This window comes from Ctenocephalides felis, unplaced genomic scaffold (genome assembly GCF_003426905.1).
Source record: "Ctenocephalides felis isolate EL2017-DRISC unplaced genomic scaffold, ASM342690v1 CF-g0.4_SCAFFOLD_01170, whole genome shotgun sequence".
In the NCBI taxonomy this organism is placed as follows: Eukaryota; Metazoa; Arthropoda; class Insecta; order Siphonaptera; family Pulicidae; genus Ctenocephalides; species Ctenocephalides felis.
This window is the reverse complement of record NW_020537324.1, coordinates 28,234,255-28,261,892: the sequence shown is the minus strand read 5'-3', so window position 1 is coordinate 28,261,892 and position 27,638 is coordinate 28,234,255. Positions and strand designations below refer to the sequence as shown.

At 28.9% G+C, this 27,638-nt stretch overlaps 1 protein-coding gene across 1 annotated transcript; it reads left to right on the top strand.

Annotated features, from left to right (window-relative positions):
* LOC113366310 (DE-cadherin-like) lies at window positions 1-27,424 on the top strand. The gene is given in 25 exon segments (XM_026607899.1): window positions 1-70; window positions 7,638-7,877; window positions 11,071-11,220; window positions 14,204-14,389; window positions 14,469-14,671; window positions 16,612-16,921; window positions 18,427-18,643; window positions 18,729-18,875; window positions 18,949-19,223; window positions 19,295-19,420; window positions 19,492-19,644; window positions 19,717-19,873; window positions 20,126-20,313; window positions 20,378-20,563; window positions 21,654-21,803; window positions 21,880-22,080; window positions 22,148-22,400; window positions 22,681-22,863; window positions 22,929-23,068; window positions 23,843-24,058; window positions 24,147-24,282; window positions 24,692-24,744; window positions 24,746-24,899; window positions 26,871-27,023; window positions 27,100-27,424. Coding segments are annotated over 22 exon segments (3,873 nt in total). The 5' UTR covers window positions 1-70; window positions 7,638-7,877; window positions 11,071-11,220; window positions 14,204-14,251; the 3' UTR covers window positions 27,234-27,424.
* The last annotated feature ends 214 nt before the right edge of the window (window positions 27,425-27,638 follow it).

The following is a 27,638-nucleotide window of genomic DNA, read 5'->3' as shown; positions in this document are numbered from 1 at the left end:
TGACAGTTACAATATATGGCATAAACCACGACTGCGGACCATTAGACAAACAAGAATAGACACTTTATCTGTGAGTATTGGAAATTTATGTTTGTAATAGGACATAGATATATGATGTATTATTTTGACATATTTATTGTATGTTTTTGGTTATTTGTGATAAGGCACATTGTTTTATCAACATTTCTTCCATATTTTACTTTCAGATAGCACAGGAATCTGATGTTATGCTTTTTTTAATTGTAGATTTTAAATTCTTATTGTCAATTCAAAAAGCAGCGCATGTGATTTAATAATATAGAGTTAACTATAACTTTGTATAACATTACATCAATTACAACTTTAAGATTCAAAGTTGTTGTTACTTTGTAGTGCTAACTTTTGCTAGTAGAAAAATGACTTCCTAAATTTATTCAGATAACGGCAATTCTTAGAAGTAATTTAGACTTTTGAATTAAAATTTTAAGGTAATGCATTCTTTATTTGAGTATAAGCTTTAATTACACATATCACTCCCTTTACACGGAGGATAGATTCAATGAAAAAGTGCAAATCAACAAATTCACTTTTATATTAATAAACCCTACTAAACAAAAATCACTATAAAACAGTAGTGGATCCACGGGGGGCCACGGGATACATGACCCCCCCTGAGCTGATTTTGGGCCTTAGGTAGACTACTAATTCAACATTGAAATTACTTCATTGTGATTTTATTTATATATTCTGTCATTACCCATATTTTATGTACCTATATACCTTCAATTTTTAATTAGAATAATATAGTCAAACGGCGGTGTAGGACACTTAAAATTTAAGAAAATTTGGAAAATCTTCATAAAATTATATGCGTATTGATTGCGAAATCATTTTGCGTTTAGAAAGAAATACGAAAAATTGTATATAAACTTGGAAAATTAAACGTTAAATTGAGGTTTTAATCTGTAAGTAAACGACTTAATCAAAAAGAAATAAATATATAATACATGAGTGATTTAAAAGTATACCGAGTCGATGTAGAGCATTTTAATTTGAGAAACTATTGAAAATTATTTAATTTCTTACAATTTCTTTTAAATGTTAGTTATTTGGACAAATGGTTGAAATATTGCACATTAATTAGAAAAAACGAACACGAGTCTAATACAGAGTTTTTAAAAGCGCGCCAACTTTAATTAATTATCACAATTTTAACCACTTGCCGCACTTTGATAAGTTTATTTGGACCAGGAACTCTATCTATTTTTTTTTGTCTTAAAATTATGAATAACAATAACAACAAATAATTTGTAATAATTTGTTTTTAATATATTGAGTAACAAACATATTCTACGAAAAATAAATATTAATATATTTATCATCAAACACATTTAATAAATAAAGAATATTAATTTATTACAATAATAAAACTAGTTGGTATTGGTATTTTGCCTTGAGGCAAGTTACATGAACTTCCCGAAATGTGTAAATAATCGACTTAATTAATAAAAAATAAATTAATTTATGAGTGATTATAAGTATTCCGAGTAGATTTATTACCCATCATTGAAAACGAACGCACGATCACAAAGTATTTTCTTAAGGCAAATTTTGAAGAATCAATAATTTTTATAATTGAACCATTTTCCGTAAAAAAAACTACTCATTTTCTCAAACTTTGATACATTTTTAAAATTAAACTACTTGTCGTAAGGCCGTAATATTTTAGTAAGTTCTATAAGACCATGATATCGCCAAAAAAAGTTCTATGAAAATCGGCTTAATTTTTTTTTCAAACAGTTAATTACAAGAAAACGGCTCGGTAGATTTTTACCTAAAACTAATCAGTATCATTCCCAAACTAATATCTTTCGAACAGTTTTTGATTTTTTAAAATCGGTTTGGTAGTATGAGCTTAAATGTGGACGACAGGTTTAACACTTTTTTCCAAATTACAAAGAAACGGCTCGGCCGATCATCGCACAAAACTGAGAAACGATAACCCTCATCGAGATACATCGAATGCTTTTTAAATATTTGAAATCGGTTCAGGCGTTTTTGAGTAAACGTCTATGAAAGTTCTAATTTTGACAAATGTCAAAAAGACCATACTAATTTTTGCAAACTTTGACGAATTTTTAAAGCTAAACCAGTTGTCGTAGGGCCGTAATATTTTAGTATGATCTACAAGACTATGGTATCTACCGTCAAAAAAATAATCATAAAAATCGTCGAATTTTTTTTTAAACTTTATTACAAGAAAACGGCCCGGCCGATCTCTACCAAAAACTAATCAGCACGATTCCCAATATCTTTCGAACGGTTTTTATATTTTCTAAATCGATTCAGAATTGAGGCCTAAAACGTAGACGAAAATTTTTTCACTTTTCTGCGATTTATAAAGAAACGGCTTGGCCAATCATCGCACAAAACTGACAAACAATAGTCATCGAGATACATCGAGTGGCTTTTAAATGTTTGAAATCGGTCCAGCCGTTTTCGAGAAAACATTGATTTACGGCAAAAAATCTGTTCACATATACACACACATACTTTTTCCAAAATTGGTCTCATTTGATTCAGAATGGCTTGAAACGTCGAGAAAACATAAAATTAGCAATTCGGATTTTTTGATGAAAACATAAACTTCTTCGGGAAGTTAAAAATATAAAAAAAACTAATTTAAATATTGAATTTAGATAAAAAGTAGAATTAGGAATTCATTTTGCAATTAATTATATATAAACACTAATTAAGAACAAAGTTTAAAAACAACTATGCTCTTTGCTTTGGTACTTTAAACGAACTAGCATGCACACACATAAAATTTAATTTTGATCATAAAACAGGGATTTTTCATCATAGACATAAACTTTATTTATTTCTTTATTCATAAGCAAGCAGTAATCAATGATAATAAATATTATTTCAGAGTCTTGCCAAGACTAATAATAATAGTAACTGTAACATACATTTTGCAGTACTATGTATTTGTTGTATTTTGACAGTTAATCAATGAAAATATTATTGCAGAAAAAGCAAATTATAGTTTAGTGTTTATAATTTTGTGTAAATGCAAAATTAATAAATTTTGTTTAAAAAACATTATTTTCATAAACCGTATAAGATCGATAACGTGTAAAACGTGTACCGCGTAAAACGGGGTATAGGTGTTAGAAATAAAATTACTTATAGTAAAGTTTGGAAATTAGTTTATTATATGAATTTTATATGGACAAATTATTCAAAATATATCAAAATAGCATGGAATTAATTTCCAAAAATATTTGTGGTTAAAGAGATACCATTTTCAACTATTCAACTATTCGTGTACAATCAAATATTTGTCTTATTTAATAATCACAGTTTGTGAATGTGAAAGTATCCACTATAATACCTTATTAGTGTTCAACGTAACTAAATCTTTATATTACCTTGTCATAATTTTAAAGCGTGAATAGATCATATTTCAAGCTACGATCGACTTTGACTAATGCATTAACTAATCTAAAAAAGTACAAAAGGCATGAAACCATATTTAGTAAGTAGACGTGCTCTCAAACATCAAATCATATGCGTGACTAATTGAATAAAAGTCCATCACATATTTCTATAGGGTTTCTATATCAAATTCGTATCACAATATCTAGCTGACTTATCGTGCTTTATCGTTATTAGACGGAAAGCTTGTATATATTATTAGATATTGAAAAATGGTCGTCAATATTGTTTGATGTGCGTTTGAATTATTGCATTTTTGAAATCCGAATATTGCAGAAAATAGTGCTCATATTTTCTATTTTGAAATAAACAAAATTCAGTTTTTAGTTTTAATTTTTTTATTATTGCATAGCTTCAATAAAACTGTAGAATTTGCCATATAGCAATATCTATCAGCATAGATATTTAAATCAATTTAAATAAAAATTGAAATCGACTGATACGGTTTTTTTAGAGTGAATAGATAAAAAGTTGGATATCGATGTTTACCTATTACTTTAATTACTTATTACCTATTGCTTCACCTTAAAATAAGACTTTGGGAGATGTTGAGTGGATAGGGGCTTAAAGGTCCGCTGGCAAAAAGGTCCACCACTTATCTCAGAAATCAGTAAAGTTAAGATTTTTTTAATAACAATATTTGAAAGTAGAGGTAAAAGGATGTGTAACAAAAACCTGCTATCATCTTGTTTCTTAAGAATTTGCTATCGGGGGCAAAACGACATCGTTTGAAAATTCATAACAAAAGTTTTTTTTTTGTTGTTATTTGGTTTGGTTTTGAGTACTGTTGCTTAGTTTACGAGACCTTAATATAATTTTTAGGTATATATTTTTTAATTATTTCATAAGATGTATTATTAATTTTAATTTAGATTCAAGTTTTTTTTATATCATCTCTATAAAAGCTAACACCTGGGTGGGATAAAAAGGACCAACTAAACCTTTACCATGGCAAAAGTTTTGAAAATAAAAATAGCAAATACAAAAGTAAATTAAGTTAAAAGCAATTTTATAAGAAATAAATGAAATAAATAGTCGTTTCAACTCTGCTGATGAAGATTTTTGACGAAATACCAAATCAAAGGTTATTTACAGTGTTATCTCCATTAAAAAATGGACCCATGAAATTTATACTTTGCAATAGTAGAAAAATGTAGCTATTATTTTGTAAAATCCCTCTAAAATTAAAATGACACATTGGACAAGTGTGTTGCACAAGTTTTTGAAAAACAGCATGTTTCTACTATGATGAATTAATTAGCTGGAAGTTTTACTGAACATAGTCAGATAGTTGTTTGTTTGATATAATTTGTTATTAATAACAGTGGTATTTGTTGTGATATAATTGTTCAAAGTCAAATTGGACCTTTGTGCCCCGTCCTACCATATTTTTCCAAGCATTCTCATTCAACGTGTTCTCCTATCTATTATTATTCAATGGTTATTCATTTTGTTTTTGATAGTATTCATACTCACAATCAGTTTTTTATATAAAAGCATTGATGATTGTGATAGATATCGTGATATATCATTATAAATTAGTAGCAATTGTAAACATGCACTGTTTGGAATGAAATATGTTTAAAAAAAATATTTAAATTTTAAAACGTCATAACAAATTTAATCGCTATGTTTTTACCAAAATTGTTTAAATTATCAAGTGCTATGTTTTTACCATTAAATTGTTCATAATATTTTTTCAAATTTCATTTCAATAACACTGCCGTAAAAATCGGCAAAATATTTTCATAGTTTGTTTTCAATTCGATTGTTTTTCCAGTTTTAACATTTAGTCTGGCTCTTGTTGGCGTCACACCAAAGCTTATCCTCGATCAACATCTCGTTGCCTTTCAAATCGATCGGCTTGTTCTATGAAATTGATAAGAACGCTCTATATATAAAATGGATCGATTAGAATTTTACATGTATAAAGCGCTGAGTTGAAGCAAACATATATTTAGATATAAAAGTACTTACGTTGAATCAATAATTAAATATAAATTAGTTACGGAATTTTCTGTCAATGGATAGAGTCAAGTTGCATGATATGAATAGTTTGTCATTTGTTTATTTGCATCAAGAATTTAACATATTCGTTCAAAAGACATGATTATACAATAGCACATCTTTTAAGACTTGATTTTTATTTTTATATAGATTAAACTAATTTATATAATTTATCCGTTGACCGTATTGCTATTACTTATTTGTAGAAAATTTAGCCATTTTTTCAAATAGGAGTTAGTAGCTAGCTTTTGATTTTGTCCCAAACATAACCATTGGCATAGTAAGAATTTTGATAGGGGAGAAGGATTGTAAACCGAGGTAAACCATACTAATTGTTAAGGATTCTTTTGAAATATGTTTATTATCACTGTTGTTAAGAATTTGTTTTAAATATTTATATAATTACAATATTATTTACTTTATGTAGGCACCGTATATTAGTGCATATTAAGTATTATTTCTAAAATAGCCTAATTGTAAGTAAATTCAAATCTGTCATGTTATCTTTATCTTTATTGTATATACAAATTATATTTTACCTTTGAACATATGAAATTTATTATATGTTTCATGAATACTTTTGAATATTTCTCTATTAGCAACACTAGATACAGTATTCAAATATTGAAGTGCATGAGAGTCGCATAGGCTATGTATTTGGTATCAGCAATTCAGTAAGGATTGCTTAATTTCATTTGTCAAAGTGTAAGAAGAAAGTTCAACTATTAAATCGTGCATCAAATAAGCAAGCCTTGATAAATTGCGTTTTAATTTGATGAGTGAAGTAAAAACCTTTTCTATAGCGTGTATAAGATCTGCTAGTACACTTTGAAAACTATCTTTTTCCACACTATCAGATTCTTTTGAAGCAGACCACCGTGCCAATATTTTAATTAAATAACGTATTCCATATATTACCACAGAGAGTCTGTTTAATATTAATGCTGTTCTTTTAAGCAAAGTAAAATTCACAATTTCAGAGCCAGTTTTAAACAGATCCACTCCGAATGTTGATAAATCATCAAAAGGTGTTAGAAAAACAGCACTTAAAATTGATTCAATCACTAATACATTAATTTGAAGCAAAGGATTTTTAGTAATTTTTTTAGTTTTATTATTAATATCTCTTTTTCAATATAAAGGGATACTGATTATTGCATCAAATTTTATCTTGGTTATAAATTCATTTACCTTTCCAAAGAATTGGACTAGGTTTATTTCTACCATCCGTATTGAACTGATTATAGAAATTTTTCTAATTTTATAGTTATATTAGTATATTTGTGAACTCCCCCTTCTTAGGCAGTTTTAATCATTTTTATATTATATATTTAAGTTTATAAATTTAGTATTCAGTAAGTTGCGAGACTAAACACATATTAAGAAATTTAGTTCGCACAAGTTACTCAATCATTTAATAAAATTTTTCTATGTTTATGCCTATTGTCGCTTTTTATTCTTCTAATAATTACAGAGTACACAAATATTTAAAAGTGCGGTAATTAATTTTTCTATAAAGTGATAACAGCAAAGGCAGCAGTAAGGTGTAATTTTACGCCTTAACACTAATATTTCAATCAATTTCAATTAACACACTATAGGCATAGGCTGGCCCCGTAAAAATACTCGTCATTTTTTAGTCACCATATATTGTAGGCTTCTTATTGCCCTTACGTTTTGAATATATTTCTACTTTAGCGTTTCAGGATGCTCTAAATATTTTGTGAAATTTAGTTCTATCTCCAGTTTATATTTTTTGTGCCCATTTTATAAAATAATTTTGAACTGATTACAAAAGTTTGATAACCGACAAGTTTGATTTAATGATTTTAAAATGCGGATACGTATAATATATCATAGCCTTTTTTAATAACTTACTATAGATAATTAAAGTAATTCGATGACAATGTCGTCGCTTCAATTTTCTTTGACATAGTACAAAATACTGTTTTCCAAACTATTAGTTTGGCGTCAAAATATTTTTTAAGCTTGCCAATCGCAAACCTCAACTAATGTTTCTATGATTATGAAGATAAAATGATATATACTCAACCTTTAATTTGTATTAACCTTTTTCATTCATATTTATTATCCAATATTTGCAAGATTTAAAGCTTAAAGCTAATTATTAATAATGTTTAATTTTGCAGAGCGATAGTAGCAAACTGGTGGTTCGTGATAATAGAAAACCGGTATTTACACGATGCGGCCAATATCACGCGAGTGTAAAAGAAGAACAAGAATATGGGACTCCAGTATTGACCGTTCATGCCGTGGACAAGGATCCCCCCGACGCCGGGGGTTCCGTTGAGTATGCATTTGTGGCGGCCCCTGGCGAGCGTCTCAAGTTTCACATTGACCCGCAAACTGGCAATATCACGACACGACATGTGAGTCACTTTTTGAAAATGTATTCGCTTGAGTTATTACAATAACTTATTCATAGATAATAGAAGAGTAAACTTATTAATAAAAGTTAGTTATAAGATTCTCATCAAAGGTGGCGCTGCTAATGTCATATAAAAACCACCTTAAGGGGGTATTCTAGTGTAGATCGATGTATTTTAGGTCATTTTTAAAGTGTCGTAAAAGAAAGCAATGAATGTTTTTACTATACACTTTTTTACCACTTGTTTATTAATATCATTAAAATACAAAACAAAAATTAAAAAATAAAACGTTGAAAATTGTAAAAACTGGCAGCTGATAAAGTGGGTGGTCTCAAAAAATTGGCACCTCAGTCTTGACATGATTTCAGCCTTCCTAGCCATCGAAAATGCAAAAAATAAAAAGATTATTAATCTACAATGATGTCGCAATCGCCCGAACGAGCTATGAGTAAAAAAAATTTTTTTTACAAATTGGCGACTGTTTGAAAAAAAAGTGTTTTTTTACTGTTTTTTTGAGTTTCTCGAATTTTTTAAAAATAGTAAAAAAATGTATTTGAAGGTAATCCTAGTTCGGGCTAAAGATAGGTCAATAAACAAGGCTCTCTGAACATTTCAAGTGAATCGGTCGATTAAAACTCGAGAAACCGTGTCAACAGTACTGAAAAAGTGGGTTCTGAGAAAAACGCATTTAAAGTTTTTTGTGAAGCCAAACCAGTATGGAGAGTCAGTAAAATGCCTATATCTCCGAAAATAATTCAAATTTTCAAAAACCTTCTCGTACCCATATTCTTAGACAGTTAAACTTTGAAAATATGAAATAAAAAAAACGATTTTTTTAGAAGGCGGTATTCTGGTCTAGAAATTTAAAAAAATCTTTGCTTGCTATATATATATATATATATATATATATATATCAAAGTTTAACTATTCAAGAATATGTGTGCAAGAGGATTTTTCAAAATTTAAATTATTTTTGGAGATTTATTTATTTGACCACGATAATCGTTCTCTGTTTTCTTCCGCCTCGAATCCTTAAACGTATTTTCTTTAAACTGTCTATTTCTATACGATACCCAGATTCCTAAATTTTTACAAATTTACTTGAATTTTCTTTATCGACTTCTCTTCAGTATGAACTACGCTCATACCCAAAATCCGATTTTTACTATTGTTAAAAAATTCGAGAATATAAGAAAAAAATGTGAAAAAAATATTTTTATTTTAGAAAGTCGATATTTTGTGGAAAAAGTATTTTAACTCAGTCCGTAGTTCGACATTATTACTTTATATACATAAATTTTTTCCTTATTTGGAGGGCCAAAATCGTGGGTATGTACTAGAGATGGGCTTATCATATCCAAAGCCGGAGCGGTTTGGATTTGACTCCGCTTCTGAGAGGAGTTATATCCACTTACTTCACAACTCCGACAACTTTGAAACATAATACTTGACGCAAATGTGTTCTCTAGTGTGTTGTTAACATATCTAAGGATTTATTAAGAATTTGGAAATAGTTTACAAATAGTTCAAACATTTTTGTTAATTTTTTATCATAATTACTATTTTATACATTTCAATATGCATACAAATCTCAAATTGACAAAAAACTTGGAAATCAAAATCAATTTTGTAATTATTTTTGAAGGGAAAATATAGAACTCTTTGAATATGTTTATTTTTATATGAAAATAATGCAGTGAATCTTATATGTGAAATAAGAACAAATCTTTGTGTATAATATTTTTCACAAAATAATAATACCTCACATTCTTTTATTATTTTCCTTTCGAGAATTAATTATACATCAGTTAGTTTGATTAGCATACTATTACTTTTACACAATTATAAAATTATAATTGTGTAAAAGTTATAATACTAAATATTTTTTAACTGGTTGTATACCATTGAAAGAGCTCATTTACGGGCAAACATTATCGTATACAGAATATAGAATACAAATTATCATTATTTTGAGACATTATATACCTGGAAAGTCCTAAAACTGGCAGTGAGACGAGAAAAGGACCACTTCCTTCGACCCAAAGCTTTGGATTAGTAAAAATTCTCAAGCAAATATCTGCACATGTTAACAGATTTAGTACCAATTTAGGGAAGTCGGATATGACAAAGTCTGTGAGACAACTCCACTCGAATTCACTCCGAGAGAGGAGTTGTATCGAAGTGATAACTCCGGAGTGAGTTACCCATCTCTAGTATGTACAGATGCCAATTTTCTGGGAGCCCCCATTTCATCACCTTCTAGAATCAAAACTTCATTTCTATTAAACTAGAATTTAAACTATTTTTAATTTTTATTTTTTTATGTTCTTAAAACATAATTCAATTCAATAATTTGCAAACAAAATATAGAGTTGTTTAACTTTTTTTAAATTTTTCAAAAATTGCATCAAATTCATGCTTCTTCTGATAGACTAGATTACCCTTAAAACAAAACAACTCCTTGCTATATTATGCTTATCATTTACATTTTATAACAATAAATTTTCGTAGTTTACACTGTGCTTATTTAAGATCTTATCATTTTGTATTATTTGCACTACTTACATAGAAAACCAGTCATTATAGTAAATTCACCTCGGAATTCGAGATACCCAGCTGTAAATATGTAAATACTGTATATTGACACACTGAAGTTGGCTCAAAAACTACATATGGTATTGGCACCCTACCATTTGTAGGTTTTGAGACAACTTTAGGGTGTCAATATACAAGTATTTACAGATTTACAGCTAGGTATCTCGAATTCCGAGATTCGTACCTAATTTAGGCTTAGATGATACTACGCAAAATGGGTTCAAAGTATTATAGTAAGGTCACCTCGGAATTCGAGATACCTAGCTGTAAATCTGTACATTGACACACTGAAGTTGTCTCAAAAACTACATATGGTATTTATACCCTACCATATGTAGGTTTTGAGACAACTTTAGGGTGTCAATATACAAGTATTTACAGACTTACAGCTGGGTATCTCGAATTCCGAGGTTCGTACCTAATTTAAGCTTAGATGACACTACGCAAAATGGGTTCAAAGTAGTTTACTTTTCGCTTTAGAAATTCTAAATTAGAATCGTATGTAATAATTTTATTCCTGATGAAGTATTTGTAAAAGATTGATTGATTATACCAGATCTTTATATTTCTTTATTAATTCAAACTCTTTTTTTTTCAGTCATTCGACCGAGACGAGCCTGCCCGCGAGAAGGAGATTTATGTGACAGTTCGCGCAACCGACAACGGAAAGCCGCCCCTGGATGACGTGTGTGTCATTCGCATCAACATAGAAGACATCAACGACAACTCGCCTGTCTTTGATAAAGTCGTAAGTGGCTTATTTCTTGATCTGCGCTAGTTACTCACTACGATATTACATTCACTTCTTGCGAACCTACTAATCATTCGCTTTAATTCTGACGTACGAGCAGCATACACACATATATAATTTTTCAGATGGTGATAAATATGTTGATTAAACAAAATACTTCTTAACAGACATCCATTCAGATAATAAAATAGAATGAAAACTAAAATATGTTTCTTAAAATAAATTTAATAGATTAAAAAGTTTTGAGTCCCAATTTGACTCTTCTTTAATCTTCTATATATATAAAAATAAGTCGGGTTTTCCTTCCTGACGAAATAACTCCAGAACGCACGAACCCATTTCGACAATTTTGCATTCGTTGGAAAGGTCTCGGGCTCCGCAAGGTTTATAGCTAAGAAAATTAGTTGTGCATGGCAACGTGCCTTAATGCAAGCTACTGGAACTTCACGCACCGTAATTAAAACTTCGAGTAATGACATTAGTGAGAATTATCAGAATTATGCTTGGTTAAGTCAACGAGCAATTCTTGACGCAAAGAATAATGATGTATACACGCACTGAATTTCACCATTCAATCAAAAATTGCTGGCGATTTCGTGACATACCAATGATTCCGACTGGTCTTCCGTTTGACTTCAAACGATTGCAATTTCCAGTTCGCAATAACAAGTCTCAAGGCCAATCGCTTAGTGTTTGCGGGATAAATTTCAAATAGATTATTTAGAAAATCATTGTTTTTCACATGGGCAGTTATACGTTGTCTGTTCACGAGTTGGAAAACCATCCGCTTTGTTTGTGTTAACGTCAGACCAAAAAACAAAAAATGTGGTTTACCAAAGAGCACTACAATGAAACGGATAATTTGCGGATTCACTTTCATTTACTTAGAGAAGTTCAACTAAAAAACACTTCATTTTTGTAATAGAAATAAATTCATTACTGTTGTAAATTTCTTCATCTTTCTCACGAAACCATCTGGTGGCGAAACGGAGTTCGTCGGGTTTGCTAGTATATATATATATATATATATATATATATAATTAGATTTTTTTGTTTGACGTTGAGACATATCTTGAATATTGATTTTCAGCCAATCGTCAGAATAGAAGAAAACGAATAAATAGAAATATTTTCAGAGGCTTCCATACTTTTCATTATATATTTAATATATTGGCGAAACTTCGCAATATATCTACAAGAGAATGACAGAGAATGAAACACATTTGTAATTCTAAAAATCCAAATCAGTATAAGACAATGTTTTCTGAACAAGCCATTAGTTTAAATCATACTTTCAATACCAAAAATCCTATTATTTTACACAACGAAAAGAATGGTGACCTCAGAAAATTTGCTGAATCTGTATTCATCTTTCAGACAATGTTTTCCGAACATGCCATTAGTTTAAATCATACTTTCAATACCAAAAATCCTATTATTTTACACAACGAAAAGAATGGTGACCTCAGAAAATTTGCTGAATCTGTATTCAACTTTTTAAACCCCTTTTGCGTTAATAAACGAAATTCTGCTCTGTTAGTACATGACTCTTATCATAACATTATCATTTTTTTAAATAATTCTTTAAATCTTTGACCCTTGTGATTTTTATACCAAATCATTGTTACTAAATCAGGAATCTCGAGTCTAAATATTCACACAACTGGATACACCGCCGCCGGAATAATTTCAGAGCAAAGCAAAATTTCAGTTTGACCTTCTCGAAAGTTCTAAATTAAAACCAATAAATAACTAAATTAAGAGCTATGCATATATTTTTTAAATCTATATCCTAAAGGTTTTCTATTAATAGCAAGAAAAAGTGATTGCATATTAATTCTTGCGTCAATAAGTTGCAATAACAAAAATGATCATTTATTCGTATTACCTATGCCTATTTATAAATACAATATCTCAAACTTGTTACTTCTTTTGTTTATTTTATATGGAATTTTGAAGTTTTATTATCTATGAGTCCAGCGTTCACATCAACAATTTATGGATAACATAATTATAAACCATAACACGAAACCCAAGATAGTTTATAATCTAAATAAACTATATAACCCGCTTGAGAACGCTTTTATATTAGACAAAAACAAAATAAATATCCTTTTGTATATAATTTAATTTTGAAGAGCTATCAACGTGTCTTGTATCTAACTATAATATTATGATTGTCAGTTCACATTTCAGATTTCGGATAATTGTAGTTAGCTGTTTTGTAATTTGCCATTTTAAAGTTCATATTATTTAATAAATATGCATAGGCGAATTAAAAATAGAAGGATCTTTTTTCACTATTATATACAATATAATATAATATATATATATATATATATATATATATATATATATATATATATTAGGGTGGACCTTAAAATGGTCATTTTCGAATTTCCTTGCTCCCAGGGGCTCAAATGGTTCCAAATAGATAAAAAACAATTCTCTGAAAGTTTTAGCTCTTAATATTAACGTTTAGATAGAGCGCAATTCAATCAAAGTTTTGTATGGAGATAGCATGAAAAAATTTTCAAAAATTTTAAAAATGTTTTTTAGATGTAATTTAGTGAACAAATGAATGAATAAAACTCATTCATTTGTCGTTAAGTTAAACCTAAAACATTTTTTTTTAATTTTCAAAAATTTTGCCATGCTCTTTCCATACAAACTTTGATTGAATTGCGCTCTATCTAAACGTTAATATTAAGAGCTAAAACTTTCAGAGAATTGTTTTTTATCTATTTGGAACCATTTGAGCCCCTGGGAGCAAGGAAATTCGAAAATGACCATTTTAAGGACCACCCTAATATATATATATATATATATATTTCAAATGCATTTTGTTTTATATTGCATACAGAAATAGTAAATCAGTGTATATTTTTTTTTATTTATATGAACTTTTTGTACTAAAATATTCAATAATATTTATATTTTTTCTATTTATATTCAACTTATTTTTACATTTTAACTTCAGCAATATTTGGAATCAGTACCGCAAGATTTGAAGGTAGATCATGAAGTAATGAGAATATCAGCAACGGATATAGACAACGGAAATAACAGCGTTGTCCATTACACGCTTAAATCAGGATCTCTGGATGATAGTTATTTTAGAATAGATAAAAGTACCGGTGTTATATATCTGCAAAAACCAATTGATGTAAGTTAAAGTATTTTCTATGTAATGCAAACCATGCCATGAAAATGCTTATTGAAAGAATGGGTTCCTTAAATTTTAGAAAAGTCCTGGATATAAATTTCGTCTTATGGCTAAAGCTGAGGATCAGGGCGAAACACCACTATCGAATCAAATAGAGCTTGAGATTCAAGTAGTCGAGTCTAATAAGAAATCGCCTAGTTTTATTGGAAGTCCATATGAACCAGTAAGCATGCCAGAAGATTTCAAAAATTTTGCAGATCCTATAATCACCATCCAAGCAGTGTAAGTGTAACTTATGATTTATTTCATACGTATGTAGATTATGTAGATATTATTAAATTATTTTTTATAACAATTCAATCTCTTTGCATAATTTACAACTTTACTTAAAAAATCAATTTGCTTTCCTAACTTTAGTAACTTTGTTATTAAAAATAGTTAAAATAATAAATATAAAAAGTCATAAATAAAACCATTTATAACTAATTCTTAGTACGTATCCGTTGTATATCAAAGATATTTTAAAAACAATTGATCAATCATACAAAAGTTGAACAAAAATGTGCTGGTATCGCACTGTACAATTGCGCTAAGCAGGATTAGTTTTAAACGAGCTTTAAATGCGGGTTCGAATCTCTTTGGCCGCCGAATAAATTTCTAAGCGTCCCAATAGCTATCAATTTAATTCAATTAGTTCCAGTAGTAAGAACTTTATTAGATAAAAAAAAAATCTGTGGTACATTAATATAACTACGGTTCTTTAACTCTTACGCGGGTATATAAAGTATATTTTATATCTCAATTGATATTAACCACTACTTCTCTTTGCACTAAATGTAACATTAATAAATAATTATAAATTATATGCAATATTTTGAAATAAAAAAGGTCGATTTAAACTATCTTGCGTTGTTTCTTTTAACAGAATATGTTTCTGAAATTAATTATAAATATTTTTTCTGGTAGGAGATAAAAATTAGCAAAATACTATTAAGTTAGATTCACTCGTTAAGATTTCTTGTAGCTCTTGCACATTTGTTTATAAATACACTTTTACCTACAGAGGAAGTAAAGATTTCAGAATATTCTCGACATATAGAAACTTAATGGCACTTAATTAAAATCTGATGCAACGCGGAACCTCTTCATTATAAAGTAATTGTATAATATATAATTATTGGCATAAGATGATTGAATTTTATCTTTACATTATTTTCAGATTATTGTATTAAAATATATTTAACCCTCCGTCGGTCGGCGTGGTCTGGCCAGACTTTTTTCGACTTCAATTAAAAAAATAAAATACTTCTAGTAATCCTATACTTGAAATCGACTTGAAATTTCTTTTCGACTTTTCCTAAAGTTTCATTAGCTGTCGATCAGTGAAAAAATTAGGACGAAAAAATGTATAGAAGGATAATTATAAGGATATTAACTTTTTTATACTTCGAACGGTCGGAAAGGTCTGTCTAGACCACCCATACATTTTGTATGGAATATACGCTTTTTGATATAGGTAAACCAGTATTTTGTCTTTTTTCATGGCATTTTCTATTCAAACTGCGTATATATTCTTTGCTATGTGTTGTAACATGAATGTTACTATTTTCATGACGAGAGTTCCTTGAAAACCTATCAAATTTATTGGTAATCGCAAACACTGAAAATCGGATGAGCAATGCACACATTATCAACAATTTTTCCACCCGTATTGCGTTCGATTTTTTTTTTTTGGCAAACCTGTAGTAAAATTATATTTTCACTGAGTTTTACAGCTCATTTCAAAGGCGACGCACCTCATTTCGTTTTCATTTGAATTTCACATTCATTTCAAAGGCGCCGAAAAAGAATAAATATTGTTTTTCATTGATATAAAACAGAAAAATTAACAAAAAAGCAACGATTTTTTTATATTTTTTGATTCTTTTAATATAATATAATATGTAATATTTTTATTATAAGCAAGCTCAACACATGCAAAAGACGGCAAGAAAAAGAAAAAATCAAAACTATAAATATTTCTACTAATAATCGTTAATATATAAGACACCAAAAACTCATTTATCCCATATAAATGCATGTAAAATGAATGGTGGTCCAGCCAGACCTTTCCGACCGTTCGAAGGTGAAAAAATATCCGACCGACGGAGGTTTAAAAATAGCATAATAATACTTAAATTGCTTGAATTTAATTTCAAATTATTTCAATACCTTTAATTTAGGTCGAACATATTAGAACCGGATCTACTTTTCGAATTGGTGACTGGTCGTACAGAACAAACGAATAAACTTAACAATTTTCGATTGGAATCGGCTGGGAACAAAGCTCATATTATATTGGCTAAGCCACTGGATTATGAATCTATAGCCGAATACACTTTGACTGTACGTGCACAAAATGCACATAATTTAGCAGCCGAGACACAAATTCAGGTTCATGTGACAGATGTGAACGATAACATTCCATATTTCACGGAAGTCGTTGCTGGATCTGTATCCGAGAACGAACCTCCAGGGAGTCCAGTGATGCAGGTACGGAAAATAAACTTGTGTGATGATCGATCGATATTGCGAAACTTTTTTATTTGTAGATATTAAAATAGAATGTATTTGTAATCCGTAGCTTTTGGTTTAAACTACAGGTAACCCCCGTACAATACGGTATTAGTTACGTTCCAGAAAACTAACGTGCTATGCGAATCCTTGTTATAGGGACAAAGAACTAGTACAAAAAGAGGGATTACGTTCCGAGAATTCAAAAAAGCATGCTACATATCATGATTTTATAATAAATATTGTTACATTTATTCATTTTATAAATATACATTACTTGAATTATATGACTTTTATCGTCATAATTTTAACAATAAGGGCAATCCAACATGATCCTTTTTTGCAAGATATCCTCATCCTCTGAGCAGTTTTCTGTACTACCTTCAGATCCGTGCATTATTTTTTGCAAAAAAATTATATTTGCGATTACTTGCTTTTAGCAAAAAAGTTTTAATGAGAATTGTATAAGAATTATTTAATATATTGTTCGGATAATCCTAGATTTTTTTTCGATAGAACGTACGCGCTCTAATAATATCAAATTAGTTGCACTCGTTTTATCACATTTATTGAGCTATTGTACGGCGATTTTACCAATTTTAGCAGTTTAATTAAATAAAGTTTGCTTTTCAAAGGTTTTATTATATTTCTTATTTTATTAAAACTTTCTTAAACCGTGTTATGCGAACCCGAGAGTATTGTGTTATGAGGGGGTTGGTCTCAATTCTTTAACCGTGTTAGAGCGAATTCGTGTTATAAAAGTACTGTATTATGCGGAGGTTACCTGTATTCAAAATATTTAACACAATTATATCGAAAAATAAATAACATATATAATATGCAGTATGTTTAAAATTTTAGATTCTAGGTTCAATTTAAATATGGTTTCATTTAGCAGGTTGACTGCCGATCTAATCTTTGAATCCCTCTCTAGTGCCACTATGCATTATGTTCTTTTTGCTTTATTCATGTTATAAATAATCTAAATTTTGTTTATGTATTTTTTTTATATTTCATTTATTCTAAAATTATATCTACCCCGATCGGTCTTAAAAATTTTCACGGAATGCCGATATATGCTGGTTGCGCCCAACATAAGGCTCAGTATGCTGTTTTTAAAAATGATCGTTATTTTATTATTCGTCACAATAGAAATCATGCGTCATGTGTGTTTGGACGAACCTAGGCCAGGAAATAGAATTTCATTCTAATTGGAATTTACTTACATATGATTTTATTCATTTTATAAATAATTTACTTTATAAAAATACTCATTATATTACTCTTCTTAAAGTTAAAATTTAATCATCTATTAATAGTACAGAGGTATAATATAAATCAATAACTCGACTAGTTTTATAATCCGTAATGATACATACTCCTGATATATTCAATCAAGATGAATTTTTTGAACATCATTTTTGTCTGTAAGATTTTTTCTTCATTTACATAATTTGATTTTAAATCATTTCTTTCAATTTTAGGTAAAAGCTATAGATCGAGACGCAACAAGTGCGCATAATATTGTAACATACACATTGGAAGATCATCTGGACTTATTCACTATCGATAGAAATACAGGAAACATTACAACTTTACGAGAATTTGATCGGGAAGATAAAGAAGCTTATAACGTTAAAATTCGGGCGAACGACAATTCTCCTTCAGCACTTCTACCTGGTGGCGACAGATATCATTTTGGTATGTCTGGCGATTTCATGAAAATTCTATATTAAAATGAATTTGCACTTTTTCAATTTATTAATATTATTCTTATTATTCGTAGGTGAACAAACGTTTAGAATAGAAATTTCTGATAAAAATGATAATCCACCTTATTTTACAAAAGAAGTATTTGTCGCTGATGCCATTTCAGAAGATGCCAATGTTAATGCGCTAGTTACTGAAATTGAAGCTAAAGATCAAGATACAGGTGAAATTAATTTATCAATTTTTTATTACATTTCATATAACATGTTCATAATTGAATGTATGTCGATTTACAGCATCTATTATTGAATATTCCATAACTGGTGGTAACACATATGATGCGTTTTCAATTGAGAAAACAACTGGTAAAATTCGAATAAAAAATAAGCTTGACTATGAAAATATAACAGAATACACATTGAATGTGAGAGCATTTGATGGTATTTATGAAGCTAGAGCCAAAGTTGAAATCAAAATTGAAAATGTCAATGACAATCCACCGCAGTTTACTAAACAGAATATTACTGTTTCCATTTTGGAAGAAACATTGCCTGAGGGTTGTATTGCCTATGTAAGTAATAATTGTTCAGTATATTAACAAACACCGATTTTTTAATGTATAATTTCATTGTTCTGTAATAGGTGGAAGCTTATGATCCAGATATACCAAACAGAAATGCCCCTCAAGGAATAGTATATTCTATAGTTAAAGAGGAACAAAGAAAATTACTATCTATTGATGAAAGTGGCTGTTTAAGACTTATAAAGGTTTGTGTTAACAAAATATTGATTATTAAAATTTTGTTATATTATTAATTATTACTATGTTAAATCTCTAGCCATTGGATAGAGATCCGCCAAACGGTTTTCCACGATGGCAAGTAATTGTTTCTGCTGTAGATGAAAATGGGGGACCAGGAGGTGTCAGTAATTCTACCGAAGTTATTATTGAATTAGAAGACATAAATGACAATGCTCCCTACCTTAGTAACGTAAGATATAATGATTTATTTGGAAGCTATTTTATACAATAACAATATAAAATTAAAAATTTATCATTTTAGATTCAACCAGTCGTTTGGTATGAAAATGAACCTCCAAATCGTCCAATTGTGTTGTTGACTGCTAAAGACAATGATTCAGATATAAATGGACCACCCTTTCAATTCGATCTTGATTTTAGGGCTTCTGATGATGTAAAAATGAAATTTGAAATAAGAGGTACATTAACATCATATTTAATATCCTAATTTAAATTCTAATCTGTACATTTTATGGAGTGATTTAATCGGGATCTGATTTTTGTATATAAAATTAGAGGGTAGCACATTTTTGGAAATGAAATATTTGTTTTATGCAATAGTTTTGGAAGAGAATTTTAAAGTTCCTTATGCTCTTCAACAAAAAAATGGAATTGTAGTGAACTAATTGATATATATTTATTTCTTGATGCTCATAATTTTGTTTCAGAAGGTAAATATCTATACCCACTAGTGACTTTTGACAGGGAGGAAATAAAAGATTACTTCATAGACATATCTATAACTGATAATGGTACACCAACTATGACTGGTGTAAGCATACTCCATGTTGTAATTGGCGATGTCAATGATAACAAAATGCAACCAGGAGAAAGCTCAATATTTGTTTATAATTATAAGGTATAGAAATGATTTTTTTAAATGTTCTATTTGATTTTGATTTAAACGATTTATTTATTAATAGGGTGAATCTCCAAATACGGACATCGGCAGAGTATATGTGAATGACCCTGATGATTGGGACTTGCCCGATAAAAGATTTGAATGGTTGGATGGTCTTGTTGACCCTAAGTTCATTTTAGACAGTGATACTGGTATGATAACTATGAGGCAGGGTACTCAGGATGGGATATATAGACTCAATTTCAAGGTAATTTGATGAAATTATGTTCTTTTTTTTGAATATATAATAAATACTTTTAACTGAGTATTAATAACAATATGAACTAGGAAATAACTTTATGAACCGTTTCAAGTTTTATTCCTTGTTAAGTGAGAGAGCTTTATCAACTTTTAAAATACTACTTGTTATTACTACAAAGACAAGCAGAGTTTTATTTAATTGTAGAATTTAGTCTTTGATAGATATCATAGTTTTATAGGACATATTGAAATATTACATTACTAAATTGTTACAGTTTAAATTAAAAAATCCATCAAAGTTAAGCAGCGTTTTTTGATGTGAGTCTAAATTAGATTTTTCATTGACGTTTTCTCTAAAACAGCTAAATCTATTTCAAAAATTTAAAAACCATTCAATTAATTTTTATAAGTACTCGCGCTGGTTAGTTTATTTATATGATCGGCTAAGCCATTTCTTTGGAATTGGCAAAAAAGTGCAAAAATTTTCAACCATGTTTTAATCAAAAATTTTGAGATATCATTTGGGAATCGCGTTGATTAGTTTTTGACAAATAATAGCCAGGTCGTTTTTTCGTAATTGATTCTTAAATATTTTTTTTACAAATTTTTTGATGAAACTTTTTGTGGCGATAGAGTACCTGGTTTAAATAAAATACGTAAATATTATAGTCCTACGAAAAGTAGTTTAATTATAAAAATTAATTAAAATCATGCGCGCTTTTAGAAAATACATCATGTATGTTTTATGTATTTGTTTGTTTTTGAATAATGTGCAATAAATTTTTTTTACAAAATTGAATGATCTGCAATAGTTTCTCACATCATAATGCTCTACACAAACTTGGTGTACTTATAAATTACTCATGAATTAAAATATTGATTTCCTATTGATTAAGATGATTACACATGGCAGGAAGCTCATGCAACTTGATTTAAGGCAAAATGCACAGTGGCACAAACGCATACATTCCATATGAAATATTATTTAAATTCTATCTATATTTCATACAACATGTTATTTGAAAATGTTATTTTCTTAAATACAATTATCTTTGAACTATATATAATATGTCTAAATTCTGGCGAATTTAAAATAGGTGACAGAGGAATCATTATTGATAGAAAGACATTCAGTAGACGCATCAGTGACAATCACAGTTAAAGAAATACCAGAGGAAGCAGTAGATAAGTCAGGATCAGTTCGATTATTGGGCATAACGGCTGAGCAATTTATTCAATCTAACCATGTAAGTATACAATAATTGTGATATATTTCTTAATATCTTTTAGTTCATATTACTAACATTGAATAATTTTTTATAGTTTGCGGAACCTAGTCTGAAAGATAAATTTAGATTGAAATTAGCTACACTATTGAATACTTCATATGAAAATGTTGATTTGTTCACTGTTTTGCATCATAATGATAATACTAGTCTTTTAGATGTGAGATTTTCTGCTCACGGGTCACCTTATTATGCGCCAGAAAAGATTAATACCAAAGTGGGCATGTCATACAAGGAGGTTTGTTTATTTATTTCGTTAAAACAATTTGTTAACACAAAATTAATTGCTCTATATTTTAAAACAGATTGAAGAAGAACTAGGTTTAAATATATTTATGATAAATATTGATGAATGTATGGAAGAGAAAGTTAATTGTGAATCAAGTTGTACTAATCACTTAGAGAAGTCAACTACACCTTATGTAGTTTATACAAATAAAACGAGCTTTGTTGGAGTATCTGCGATTGTGCGAGCTGATTGTACTTGTGCTGCGCCGCCTCTAGTAATTTGTCAGAATGGTGGAACTCCATTTGATAATTTCTGCGAATGTCCGGAAGGTCAGTATGCTATTAACAAACTATAAATATTGTGTTCCAAACAGAATGAAATTCTATATATATGTGCGAAAAAAAAATGCAGAAGAAATGTATGACTAAATAAGTGATCAAATAACATGTATCTTTTCTATTTTGTTTTACTTTTAATCATGTTTTTCTCTGCATTTTGGTTTTTCAACTCTTTGAATTATTTATACAATAATGCTCATTCTATGCATGCGAGCAAAGTTTACAATTAAGAAGTTATTGAACTTAATTTATGATATCTTATAATTTGTAGGTTTTGAGGGACCAGCATGTGAAATTATCTCAGTCGGTTTCACTGGAGATGGTTGGGCTTTATATCCTTCATTGAGTGCCTGTGAATCTTCTCACATTTCGTTAGAAGTTAATCCTTATCAAGAAGAAGGTCTGATACTGTTTGCTGGACCTATGCATCATAACAGCTTGTTTGCTGTTCAAGGTACTTTATCATTATTATACATCAATTGCTAATCATGTCATTTATTGTTTTCATTTTTTTTGTAGATTTTGTAGCACTTGAACTACATGAAGGCTATCCAGTTTTGCTTGTAGATTATGGAACAGGTTCTGTTCGTGTGGTGCATAGACATATTAAATTGACTGATGGGGCTAGTCATAGAATAGATATTACTCTTCAAAAATCTGTAAGTTAAACACACTAGTGCACACACATAAACATATAAATGTATACATTGTACATACTTTTTTTTTAAATCATTCAATCTTCTTTCGTATCTCGAAATTAAAATTCTATTATTTTGTACCAGCACTGTAGTTTTTGTTAATGTTTTTTAATATTAAAAATAAATTGACTATTCATTAATTTAATTATGGATTTTTCCTGTCCATTCATAATATTGCCGAAATGAGTTAGACATTTTTCATTAAACAACTTTCAAGCTCAAATTGTTGCAACTTTCTGGTTGTTTTTTTCCACATGGTGCTCTTTGTCAACTCTATTTTAAACACAGCAGCTACATATCTATGATATTTTTCAATTATTTCATGCTTTAGTTTGAGAAACGTGTTTCTTCCTTTTGTGAACTCAACATATGTAACTGTACAGTCACTATTTTTGTATGTATGGTCAAAAATTCAAACGTTAAAATAATCCTCGATATATTCGCGGGGGTAAATCGTTACTACACAATTAATATTGATATATAATTAAAATGACTAACTATAAAATGATTTACTATCATAAAACAGACAAAATATTTCTGGGATAGGAGAATTATTATTACAACTCACTAAATATTTCATATTTTCATTTTGTCATGGACATTTTTTGAGAAAACTTTTACTCATATGCTTACACAAAGCTCGTATATTGAAGTAACGAATAGTTGAATAAAGTCTTGATAACTTATCCGCTGATATCAAATATGTTTTTATATTCTTACATTTAATTGTTTTAGCTTATCGAAATGACAGTGGATAATTGTAAGCTGTCATCTTGCATGACAATCGCAGCACCTCAAGGTCCAAATGAAATTCTAAATGTGAATGCTCCGTTACAAATTGGTGGATCTCCAACAAATTTCAACTCCTTGGGTGCATTTTATAACTGGACTTATCACCCTACCAACATTGGATTCACTGGGTGTATAAAAAATTTTACATTTAATGGACAAGTAAGTTATAATAATTAAATTATTAAATATGTATACAAATAAATATATTTATATCACCCACTTAATTTTACTCATGATTGATTTGTAGACTTATAACTTGGGTATGCCAAGTTTGGCGCATAATGCAGATGCAGGTTGCCAAAGGTCATTTGCAAAAGCAGTTTCATTCGGAATAGATACAAACTTCTTAGTAGCAATACTTGTGTGCATTGCGATATTAGTCAGTAAGTAATTTAATTTTTTGATCATTGCATGTTTTTATATGCATATATTTTGTTCAATTAATTATAATTTAGGAAGATAAAATAATACAAACATTGTCAATGTAAGTTTAGACAACAAAAATTGTAACATTTATTGAAAATTATAAATAATTACAACTTAAGGCAAAGGTAGATTTTACTGAATCATTCAATATTGTAAAAATTCAATTGCATGACATACATAATGCAAAATAAAATTCATAATGTTTAATAATTTGTGATTCCCAACTCTGCCTAAGTTTACTTTTTGTTGCATTCAAATGAACTCTGTGTTCTTCTTGAGAAAACTTGAAGATGCAATATAATATAACATAGTCACATTTTCCCAGAATTTTTAACAAATTTAATGCTCATTTTATTACATTTGTAGTATTGCTTCTTGCTGTCGTGGTGCATCGACGAAAGCAAGATGGATGGCACGAAAAAGATTTTAGACGACATTCGGGAAAATATTATTAATTATGAAGATGAAGGTGGCGGTGAAGTAGACACAGGATATGATCTTAATGTCCTAAGGACGCTTTATGACGAATATCCCTTGGAAAAGGAACGCCTGGATGACGGACTCCAAAATAAAGGTAAATATTTAGACATATAATAAAATTTGATGGATTTATATATATATATATATATATATATATATATATATATATATTTAACTTTTCAAAGAATTTGTATTCCCCATTAAATACGAATTGATGATATGTAAAATACATTTTGAATAGTTTGAGACCAAAATTGGAAAAATTATTGATGTGTATAGGAGCCAAAATTTGATCCTTCATCGACGTTTTGTTTAAAACGACTGCACATATTTTAGAAATTTAATTACTATTCGATGAATTTCTATAAAGACCCGCGTTGATTAGTTTTGAAAGACGATTGGTCATGCTGCTCTTTTGAAATTAATTAATTAAATCTTTGTAAAAAAATTTTTTAGATACTGTTAACAAAGAATTGCTGAATGATGACGCACAATACGAGTCTAAACGTATATTTTAAATAAATATTTTGTATTTCTGTTTTTTTTTTATTTCGACGACAGGCTGAAAATCGTATATATATATATATATATATATATATATATATATATATATATATATGATTTAGTAGTTTAATTTTGATGTGAAATATATGAGTGAGTTTTGAGGGCGATACATCAAACAAAGAAACTCTTCTTCTTTGTTTGATGTATCGCCTCAAGAAACTCACTCATATATATATATTATATATATATATAAGGGAAGTCCGGAACATCAAATGTCCGGATTATGGGTAGACCGGATTATTAGAAGTCCGGATTATTGGAAATCCGGATTATTGGAAATCTGGATTATTGGAAGTCCGGATAATGGGAAGTCCGCAACATCAAAGGTCCGGATTATCGGAAGTCCGGAACATCAAATGTCCGGATTATCGGTAGACCGGATTATTAGATATACCATATATATATATATATATATATATATAATGGGAAGTCCGGAACATCAAGTCCGGATTATGGTAGTCGACCGATTATTAGAAGTCCGGATTATTGGAAATCCGGATTATTGGAATCTGGATTATTGGAAGTCCGGATAATGGGAAGTCCGCAACATCAAAGGTCCGGATTATCGGAAGTCCGGAACATCAAATGTCCGGATTATCGGTAGACCGGATTATTAGATATACCATATATATATATATTATATATATATATATATATATATATATATATATATATATATGGTAGTCTTGGATTTGTGTATATTTTGTAGAGTTTCGAACAAGAATCCAAAAAGTAATAAAAAACAAAAAAAAGTTTTTTTTTTTTTTTTTAAATAAACTATTTCTTTATTTATTTAGTTTACTGTCGACGTTTCGGAACTAGGTACGTTCCATCTTCAGGACATCTGTCAAGAAACATGATCTTGATGAGATTTAAGCAAACAATATGTTTCAGAAAAGAAAATGGATTTTTAAATAATAAATTAGTTGAAAAAATAATGTACAGAAATATGATAAAATGATCAAAATGAAAATGATAAAAATAAATGAGTGGATTATATAACAGGATTATATAACTTAAAAATGATAAAAAAAAATTTTTTTTTTGAAAGTTATGGAAAATTTTAAGAAAAGGTTAATGGCAAAATTGAATTAATTACCTGTATGTTTGAATATCCGTTAGCACTTTTTCACTAAACAAGATTTTAACAAAAATTAATTTTGTAAATCAAAATTACTATAAGTTTTGTCTTTTTTTTTAAATTATTATTTGAAAACCAAACAATATTATTCTCTCGATGTTATGAGATCGGCTGTTGGTGATAAACTAAAAACTGAGTAACGCGTACACGTGTAAACACTTGAGAACTGTGAGGTTGTGTGAGTGTGTTTTTATATGTTTGGATGTGAATACTTAAATTATTTATAATTTTTATTTATAATTTATATTTATAAAAAGTTTTTTTGTTTTTTATTACTTTTTGGATATATATATATATATATATATATATATATAAATATATATATTATCAATGTGTAACTAAAGAAAACTATTTTTTTAGCTTCATCAGAAGTTCCAGATATATGCGGTTTTCTTGATGACAAAAAGGAGGCATGTGACAAAGATACAGAAATAAATCCGTTTGATGATGTGCGCCATTACGCTTACGAAGGAGACGGAAATACCAGTGGTTCACTCTCTAGTCTTGCTTCATGTAATATGATCTTACTTACAGTTTTTTATTTTCTGTATATCAATATATAATATCATTGCATTACTTTTAATTTTAGGCACCGATGACGGTGATTTGAAGTTCAATTACTTATCGCATTTCGGACCTAGATTCCGAAAACTTGCTGATATGTATGGTGAAGAACCTTCAGATACGGATTCTCAAGATGGTGCAGAAGAATCATGGTGCTAAATTATATTAGTAGAATGACAATAAAGTGGCTAGTTGACAGGAACAATATAATGTAAATATATCAGATTATCAACTTCGTAGTCTATACATATGCATTATTGCAGTACAGTGCTATTTGTGTTGTATGTAGTATATTTTAGTAGAAATAAAAAAAATAATTTGTTATATTAAACTGAAAATGTATATCAACAGCAGGTTAATTTAAGACACTTTATATATATATATATATATATATATATATATATATATATATATATATATATATATATATATATATATAGTATGAATCATTAATTATTGAACTTTAAAATTAATTTAAGAGTAACTTATCTATTAATATTTTGATTATTTTATCTGAGTAATGTATGAGTTTCAACATGTGAATGAGTGGTTATGTATGAGTAA